This window comes from Takifugu flavidus, chromosome 12 (assembly GCF_003711565.1).
Source record: "Takifugu flavidus isolate HTHZ2018 chromosome 12, ASM371156v2, whole genome shotgun sequence".
In the NCBI taxonomy this organism is placed as follows: Eukaryota; Metazoa; Chordata; class Actinopteri; order Tetraodontiformes; family Tetraodontidae; genus Takifugu; species Takifugu flavidus.
This window is the reverse complement of record NC_079531.1, coordinates 12,768,852-12,778,526: the sequence shown is the minus strand read 5'-3', so window position 1 is coordinate 12,778,526 and position 9,675 is coordinate 12,768,852. Positions and strand designations below refer to the sequence as shown.

Below are 9,675 nucleotides of genomic sequence, written 5' to 3'. Positions count from 1 at the left end.
CAACTGCCTCACAGGACGTCCCTCCCCTATCGTGCTCAGACCCCGCTCTGCTCTGTGGAATAGAGCTCTGGTTGGCTGACGGTGACATCAATCGAATGGCATCAGCTGGGATTTGTAGTTCCTATAAGGTTTACAACAGACATTTTCACAGACATTTACAACAGACCTTAAAACGGTTCTCGTGAAATCTTCGAACGCGTCCTGTTAGTAAAAACGTTGTAAATGTGAGTTTAATTTCATTGTAATAGATAAATTTTAATTTGACCCAAAACATTTATCTAATGTCCCACAGCAATATTAATGTTTTCAATTTAAGTGGGGAAATGTGCATTGTTACAGTTGCACATGAACACTTAAAGAATAGAAAAACTAGATAAAATAGGGGTGCAGAGCAGAAAATGGGTGAATTATTAAAAGCACGGTATGTATGAGTTAAAGATAGATGCGAATTATTGGCAGTCAGGGTGTTGCTTTTTTACAGTAAGGCAGAAAGGGTTTGGCACAAATAATGAACATTTTAAAATGTGAATTTATTAAATGACACTTTATTGGTTGTTTCCAGTTGCTGTCACTTTGGTAAGTCTGTACAAATATTTCACATTGGTGCTGGCATGTGCTGAAAAGGTAGAATAACAGGCTTTTATTTTGCGAGCTGCATTTCCGGTTGTTATGCGTCGGGAAATAGTGCCATCTATTGGTAAAGTGAGGAACGTGAAACCAATCAAAAATAAAACGGGAATGAAATGCAGCGAACTAATATAGAAATAAAATATACGTCTAATGCAGTAGTTAATACTGTTACTACCACACCCACAGTTGTAAATCACACACTTTCAGTTTCTTTTTAACTGTTTGGTCCTAATTCTGGTTTTCCGACGGTACCTGAAGGCATCACCGTGACACTGCCCTCCATTCACCTGTTGGGAGTTCCGCGCTCTGTATAGCCACACGGTGGTGCACTTGGTTCTCTGAGGGCAGTCTTCAGTGTAACGAGCTGAAGGTTTTCCATCGCGCTGGAACTTGATTTTGCAGCGTTGCAGTGTCACTCCGTGAACCGCCGAGGTCTACCTGGAGGACTGCACCGAGGCCCCGTCGCGGCTCCGTGCCCGCGCGCCGCCGTGCTGCATCGGACCTGGTAAGCTCTTCACTCTGCACCCCTTTTTTATTCCTGAGACGCGTTGCCGGGGCTGAATGTCTGAATGTTGGGAAAGTTGTGTATGAGAAGAAACCCGCTACACATGAATTCACTTAAAAACACAAAGATCAAGCATATACGCGTGTGTGATCACGCGCATTTAACGCGTGGTTAAATACCCGTTAAATACTTGTAAATTTGTGATGTATCACAGTGAATACTTGTAACCCCCCTACACACACACACACACAGATATGCGCACACTGGAATGTGCCCGGAAGCTTGAAAGGCGAGTTCAGTTAGAATGCTCACATTTCATTTCCCCTCTTTACCTGTCTACATCCAAATTAATGCTGTTCCAACTGTACTGGAAGGAACCACGAGGGTGGGGGACACCTCAAGGTCACAGACGGACATAAACAGATGTCCCAGCTTGTTGTCATGAAGTTGATCATGTACTGTTAGATGGGTCACATATTCTTTACAGTGTGGACCTGTGACCCTGATCCCGACCCCCACATGCAGGGTTGTCTCCCCAGTCCCTCCATCAGTGATGGTTTACCAGCACATCAAAGGAGGCATGACCAGCATTGTTGATGCTGGTGATCTTCAGCACATTTCAAAACAACATTAAACATTAAGGGACATTTGGACACATTTGACAGATACGGTGCTGGAACCAGAACAAGTCCAGCTCAGGTAAGTGTGGAGATGGAAATAATGAATGTTTTTCTGACTGTAGAGGTGTTCTAAAGAACATTCATGGTGAAACTCATCAGAGTCCCAGAGACTGGACCCAGTTACAGCAGCAGACACACACTTGAACACACACCTGTCCTTAACCTCTGTAGCTGATCTGTGCCGTGTGTACCACTGTGTCTGTTAGCAACATGCTAGCAAACTTCAGCTAAGTGAAAAGGAGTTTTTCCTGGTTCTGGTCCTGTTGTAGCACCTGAAATTATGACCACAGTAACGTTCCTGTAGTATCAGCTCCACTCAGGCCGACGTGTTGGGACAAATGGCCCCAACCTCACTGTCCTAGTGCTCTTGCCTGTTGTCGGTGCTCCACAGCTGCATAACTGCAGACCATAAATAATGAAGATCATTCTCTCACACACACATACACACACAGCACTCTCCTGCAGCATTTTATGGCTACAGATTTTGAAAGATGACTTAAGGGAACTCATTTTTTTGTGTCTATTACTCATATTTACTCATAAAATTCATGATATCAGTTACATAATCCACGACCCAGTTTTTATTAAAATAAATAAATAAATAAACATTTATAAATAAATTTAAATTGGCTTTTGTTCAGAACTTTAAGGCAAACACCAGATTTGTGCTCCAGGAGCTGATGGAAGTCTGTCATTGGCTCAGATTTCAGATTTAAGAACCTAAAAGATTTTTTATTTTTGTTCATCCTCACAACAATAATCACACCTGACCATTGATGTATGCCTGTTTTAGTGTGCCTCTTGGATATAGTCAAATATGTTAATATGTTTGTTAAAGACTTTGGTCTCATTCTTCTAAAACAAACACTAGAATGTCCTCATTAATGCAGTTAAACAAGAGCCGACAGGAACAAATCACAGTCAGATATTTGAGGATCAAAATGATTATGTGAAGAAAGAAAGAAAGAAAGAAAGAAAGAAAGAAAGAAGAAAGAAAGAAAGAAAGAAAGAAAGAAAGAAAGAAAGAAAGAGGAAAAAGAACCATGGAATGTTCTCCTGTGTGTGTGCAGACTGAGCAGGTGCATGTTAGTGTGCGTGTGTGGGTGAGGGTCTGTCTTATAGATTGTACAAAAGATCCAGTGTTTTCTCTCAGCCCAGAAGACAGGAGGGCAGAAGGACGAGAGAGAGGGGGAGAGGAGACAGGGAGAGAGGGGGGTGGCTTCAGTCAAATTACCCCCCTACAGTCAGGGTTAGGGGTCTCACTGTGTGGCCCAATAGCAGTTATGTGTGTAGGTCTGACACATTCCATTCACATTCACACTGAACAAATGTGTGTGTGTCTGTGTGTCTCTGTGTGTATTTAAAGGCTGCATTCCTAAGCTCGCTCAGCCGTAACTCAGTGATTAATAGTAACTAGCTGATTGTTTAAGAACTAGAATTCCTCTGGCTCATTTTATTGGCACACAAACACGCACATACACACTCAATGATACACTAAATACTGAGGCTGCCAGGGACATAATTCATACTTTGTCTTACACACACAATCTTGCATACACCATGATACTCACACACTATTATTCTTCTGTAGTCTTTCATATGTATGCATTATGGTAGAGTGTGTGTGGTGACAGGTGTGAGTGATGGTGTGTTAAATAGCTGATGATGGTCCAGAGTGAAGTTTTGCCTTCTGTCCCACATGTGAGCATAACACCTCAGGCTGTGACGCAATAGCAGGTTGGTGTTCAGTCGTCCACACTGTGCACGTCTGTGAGGCCAGACTATTGATTCGTGTAGATACTTTTGAGGTGAGATGGTCACAGGAAATGATCAGGTGTAGTTTCCTTTCCTTTTACTTGCTTTCAGCAGGATTTCAGGAATATGTTTCGTCTCCATGGTAACTGACCTGGGAAAGACCCACAGATGCGCTGGAATAAATGTGTCACTTCCTACCAGAATCGGGGAGAAGACGTAAAGCAGGAGGGACAGAATTGATCATTAATATATCATTAATGATCAGGTCAGTATGCACACACACACACACACACACACACACACAACTGTGTGAAACATGATGTCGAGGATAAATTTGTCCTCCATTAAACTGGGCAGCAGCCGTCCCAGACTGGTCTGACAGGACTGGGGAAGTGGCCAGGATGCACCAGTTGTTTAGACAGGTTTTGGGGAAGCGGGACCTGTCCCGAGCGGGGGATCTATTTTCACTGGAGGATGCAGAAATTGAAGGCAGTCTGTCGGAGGCTCTGGACAACATCAAGGTCATCGCCTGTTCACCGGTCAGTCAGCAGACGCTCCTCCCCATTAGTCATACTTCTGGACGCCTCAGTAACGCCTCACCTCCACCTTACAGGACTATGTGTCTAATGGCAATGACCAGGCCGTGGTGGAGATTTGCATAACGCGCATCACGACGGCCATCAGGGAGACGAGCTCCATTGAGAGGCACGGCACATCGTTGGTGGGGCTGTGGGAGTCATGTCTGGAACATAATCTAACCCCGCAGGAGGGGGGCACAGAGGACACACCACACGCCAAGATAGCCTCCGACATCACCAGCTGTATCCTGCAGGTACGGGCATGTGAACGCATTTAAAGAGTTCCATATGTTGGTGAAGCAGCTCAGGATGTCTCAGAACAAAGCTGCTGCAGGTCTGGTCTTCTCAAAACATCCAGCGGCTGAAGACCAGACACAAGGCCTCACCTCCGCTCTTGTTTGGTGGCTGACCCACCCGGTCACGGATGAAGCAGCAGAGCGGCTCCTTGTTAGCTTGCAGGGACCGGTGGCTCACACAAACACATCACACACACATGCCGACTCCTAAAACAACCTTCACTTTTCATCATCTGATTTTTGGAAGTATCATAAATGGTACTTTGAATAAGAGGATAAAGGAGTTTTTGTTTGATGTGGCAGGTAGGCACAGCCAAAAGAACACAGATTATCTTACTGACTATTAAACTCCCACTGAGGGAGGCATATGAAAAGCAGAGAAACCCTTTCTGACATTAATGCGAGGAAATCCTTGAAAAATGGTGGCTCAGCTGGAATATTTTGTTTTGTGAACACTACCATCATGCGGTGGAACTGAGGTATGACAGACAAAAAAAAGGTACATTTTATCCAGGAAGGTGAACACACACTCGCACACACGGTACTGTACCACTATGTGATCTGTTGGGGGAGCCAGAGCACTTTAAATCCTCATTCTGCCTCTTGACAACAGAAACCTTCAAACATACTTTAAACCAGGGGTGGGCAAATCCAGTCCACGAGGGCCGTATCCAAGCTAGACTTTCTGTCCTACAGGTAAATACTTTCACCTGGGGTTCCGTTTACCTTGGTGAAAGCGGTTTCTCCCTGGTAGGATAAAAAACCTGGCTGGATTCCAGCCTTCATGGATTGGACTTGCCCATCAGCGGAGGTCAAATCCATTCCTTGAGGGTATAATTACATCCTACCAGGCAGGAAATGCTTTCACCAAGGTAAATGAAACCCCAGGTGAAAGTGTTTACCTGTAGGACAGAAAGTCTGGCTTGGGTATGGCCCTCAATGCCCACCCCTGCTTTAAACAAACAAAAATGTAGATGATTGGGACAGCAGTTTGAATGAAATAAATTGTTGGAAGGATGCATTTCATTGTAAAATCTTTATTAACCTTGCCATGTAAAGCCGAGTTCAATGGTTTTTTTTGTGTTTTTGTGTTTGACTGGGCTGTTTTGCAGCTTGAATCTGACATCTTGGTGTGATCTCCATCAGAACTACAGCCGTCCGTCCGTCATGGCATTGGCCATCCCTGTGGCTGTGCGCTTCCTGCAGAGAGGAAACAGGGAGCTGAGCAGGAACATGTCCAGCTATCTCTCGCTGGCCGCCATCGTCGAGGTGGATCTGCTGGCTGAGCACACAGAGGCCATAATGCTCAGCGTGTTGGGAGGTAGGCGCCTTCATCTTTACTCTTCATCATCACACACCTATTGAGTCATAGCAGCCTCTTGTGGTACATCAGCTGTGGCTGCAGGAGGATCTCCAGTGTTCCTTGTATTTGTACACTTTAGATCATGACAGAGTTGTGTTGATACAGCGCTGACTTCCTGTCCAGCCTGAACTGTTTCTCCTTCTTTGAGTTCTACAGCAAAAGTAGAACTGTCAACATTCCTCTGCTGTCCTGATGATGATGATGATGATGACTTTCCCTTCCACACAGACAGATACTCACAGACACACAAACACGCACACACTCACACACACACACCTTCGCAGATGCTCTGAAGCTGCTGTGGTTCACAAACACTTTCTGGTGTAGACTGTTTCATGAGGCTGCATTTTTATCACGTAACTGTTCCCGTATTGACCAGCAGGGGAAGGTGCAGCATTATTAGGTTTCGACTCTGTTTTTTCATTTTTATTCAATTATTTTTTCTTTTCTCGAGCATTTTTCATGTTTGGGAGCTGCACATATTCAAGTTTTGGCAAAATATTTGATATTTCAAAGGATCTCAAAATTCTCAACGAGAAATGGCTTGAGCGCCACCTCTCCTCTCCTCCTCTCTCTTCTCTCTTTGCCTCTCCTCTCCCCCCCTACCCCCTCTCCTCCTCCTCCTCCTCTTCCTCTCCTCTCCCCCTCCCTTCCCCCTCCCCTACTTCCTCTCCTCTTCCCTCCTCTCCTCCACCTCCTCTACTCTCCCCTCCTCTTCTCCACTACTCCTCCCTCCTCCCCCTCTCATCCTCTCTCCTCCCCTCCTCTTCCCTCCTCCCATGCCCTCCCTCCTGTGAAAGGTTCCTTTGTCTTTTGACTTGGCTCTTCAGGATCTCATTAAGACCCCCTCTAGTGTGACGTTCTTGATAATGATGTCAGTTGTGTTTTTCTTGGAGCAACTTTGAGCTTCAAAGAAGAAAATCCAACATTGTTACATTGGTGCTTTAGTGATCTTCTCGGGGAAGACACAGAGGAAGAGAACATTATGTGGAGCTCCCAGTGACTGTGATCCAGTTTCATGGGGGGGTTGATCCACCAGTGTGGGCCTCATTACAGCAGGAAAACACACACACACATAGCATGACTCTGCTGGAGGTCTTTATTGCAACAGAGGCTGTGGCTGTTGTTTTTACCTCCAACTATTGTCTCTTAAATATGTGGTGGTCTCTCTGCCCTCCACACAAACCCTCTACAGCAGAAACAGTCTGTTCAGTCTTTGTGTGTTTGTGTGTTTATGGGGGTTGGCTGGTTTCAGCAGTGTCCCCTGAATCTGAAGGTTTTGCTTGTTTCAGTGGAGAGTCCAATCTGTAGATGTAGGAGAGTGTTTGACTCACGATCCTGGCTCCACCACTAAAATGTAAACATGTGTGAGGAGCGTTGCCATGACATCAGGATGACTGAAGCCAAGTTCAGGATAATCATATTTGATGTGTAGAAATGATCAATCAATCTCAATCAATCTTTATTTATATAGCGTCTTTTACAATCAAAATTGTTTCATGGCGCTTTCCAGTATCCCAGGGCCTGACCCCAGACAAGCAACAGTGGCAAGGAAAAAGTCCTCTTTAACAGGAAGAAACCTTGAGCAGGACCAGGCTTATGTAGGGGGACCCACCTGCTGATGGCCAGCTGGGTGGGGGGAAGAGAGAGAGAGAGAGAGACTTTTGACTTTTAAAGTGTACTTTATTTACAGTGCTCTGTTCACATAAAAACAGTTAAAACCCTAACCTGTCCCTCAGAGCAGCCATGCTGCAGCCTCCATCTCCCCCTGCTCTGTTACCTTCACTAAAACCTGGTCATGTCCCCACTGCTGTTTAAAGGCTTCCAGGTTCTCAGTGGCTTTGTAGAAGCAGAACTCCAGATTCAGGCGCAACCCCACGTTCTGCTTCCACAAAGCCACCGCGTCACATGCCGCTCCATTTTTAATCTTGTCCCTCCTGGTCAAATAGATGGCAAGTTTAGCCTCACTTATTAAGAAATTTAAAATCTGGCATTTCCCCTTTTCTGCCCTCTTGTGTCTTATACCACAAATAAAAACAGCAGTGGTGAACATGACATTAAAAAGCCTAAAAACATCAGTTAAAACCCTAAAAAGACCCACCAGCCTACTGCACCCGGTAAAAACATGGAAGACACTCTCGTTAAAATCACAGAAAGGACAGTTGCTTAAAGTGTTCGGATTTAAAATTGACAGGAAGGCACTGGTGGCGATGGCTCCATGTAAAATCCTCCATTGGAGGTCACCAGTCCTCTTCTTGATAGGGGGCTTGTAGAGAGTCCTCCACTGAGGACTCTGTCCCCCCAGCCTGTCCTTCCATACAGTCACCTCTCTGTTTTTTAGTTTGTCTTTGTTGAGTGTCTTCACAATGTTGGCGTATAAAATCCTCCTGTCCATGCCGTGAAGGGATCCTGAGCCACAGCCATCCAGGAGAGGACCCCCGAGGTCCAGGAGGTCCGGGTGGAGTTCAGGGAAACCGTCCGTGGGGTCAGTCTCAGCCTCTCCTCTCCCGTGAAGGAGGAGGAGACCCTTCTCCTTTATCGATAGTCTCTGTTTCCAGAGGTCCAAGCTCCTCTGGATCAGTCGGACAGACCGGACCCCCAGCGCCGAGCTCACAGCCTGGGCATCGGTGAGCTCTGGTCCCGCTGCTGCCACCAGCTGCTCCAGTGTCACCATCCTCCTTCTGATCAGGGCCTCCTTCAGCCCAGGGGTGGCGCTGCTGCAGATGTCTAGCATGCCACCACAGACTAACCGCTCCTTTAAAAGCCAGTGCAGAGAGTCGGTCTGAACAAAGCTCCATCTAAAGAGAGCACAGGATTTAAAAACACCCTGATAAAATAGAGGTAGCCCCCGTAATGATAAAAAGTTTAACTTAGTTAAAAACAGAGCAGCATCCAGCCCCAGGTTGTTCACACGTCTGAGTACACAGCTGGCCACACTCCTCCACACTAAATCAGGAGGCCCGCCGAGGAACCGCTGAACGAACTGTAATCTAACGTGGCCACTCTACTGGCCAGGTGGATGAGGCCCTGGCCCCCCTCCTCTCGAGGTAAAAACAATACTGACTGTGGCACCCAATGTAGACGGTCCCAGAAGAAATCCACCATCTTTGACTGGACCTGGGCCAGCAGGCCCGACGGTGGATCCAGGCAGGCCAGCCGGTGCCACAGCAGCGAAGCAACAAGGTTATTTAAAACCAAAACCCTCCCTCTAAAAGACATGTGGGGCTTGATCCAGCTCCATTTATGCAATTTGCTGTCCACCTTTTCCACGATGTCATTCCAGTTCTTGGCTTCCATCTCCTGGCATCCGAGGTACACCCCCAGATGCTGAAGTCCATTCCTCTTCCAGGTCAAGCCTCCTGGGAGAACCGGGAGACCCCCACCCCAGTTGCCGACAGCAAGGGCTTCACTCTTTCCCCAGTTTACCCTCGCCGCCGACACCATGGAAAACTTGTCCGTTATGCGGTTTAAAATGTTGATGTCCTGCTGATCTCTAGTAAAAACAATAACATCGTCAGCATAAGCAGATAAAACCAACTTTCCAGTAAAACCCGATAAAACCAAACCCTGAACATTTACACGTACAGTATTTTGATCAGGAGGGGTTCCAGGGAGAGCGCATAGAGCATCCCCGACAGGGCGCAGCCCTGACGGACACCTCTATGCACCCTAAAAGGAGCACACAAGCCACCATTGAACTTCAGGACACTCTCAATGTCACGATACAAGACCTTGATCATGGCTATCAGACCAGCGTTGAACCCAAACCTCTCCATGGTTCTCCACAGAAAGCTGTGTTCAACACGGTCGAAAGCCTTTTCTTGGTCTAAAGAAAGGAGACCAACCTGTGTTCCCAATGAACTGGAGA

At 46.3% G+C, this 9,675-nt stretch overlaps 1 protein-coding gene across 11 annotated transcripts in view; it reads left to right on the top strand.

The window, feature by feature from the left end:
* The first annotated feature begins 12 nt into the window (after positions 1–12).
* The window catches only part of veph1 (ventricular zone expressed PH domain-containing 1), a 61,300-nt gene continuing 51,637 nt past the window's right edge, over positions 13–9,675 (top strand). For 7 of the 11 annotated variants that reach the window (XM_057050167.1, XM_057050166.1, XM_057050168.1 and 4 more), the window contains exons 1-5: positions 13–1,135; positions 3,682–3,835; positions 3,928–4,109; positions 4,184–4,402; positions 5,591–5,765. In XM_057050167.1, coding sequence (XP_056906147.1) covers positions 3,972–4,109; positions 4,184–4,402; positions 5,591–5,765 — 532 coding nt within the window. In that variant the 5' untranslated portion in view covers positions 13–1,135; positions 3,682–3,835; positions 3,928–3,971. Of the gene's footprint in view, positions 1,136–1,660; positions 1,835–3,681; positions 3,836–3,927; positions 4,110–4,183; positions 4,403–5,556; positions 5,766–9,675 lie in introns of those variants that run through there. The other 4 variants (XM_057050165.1, XM_057050163.1, XM_057050162.1 and 1 more) reach the window with 4 other exon arrangements.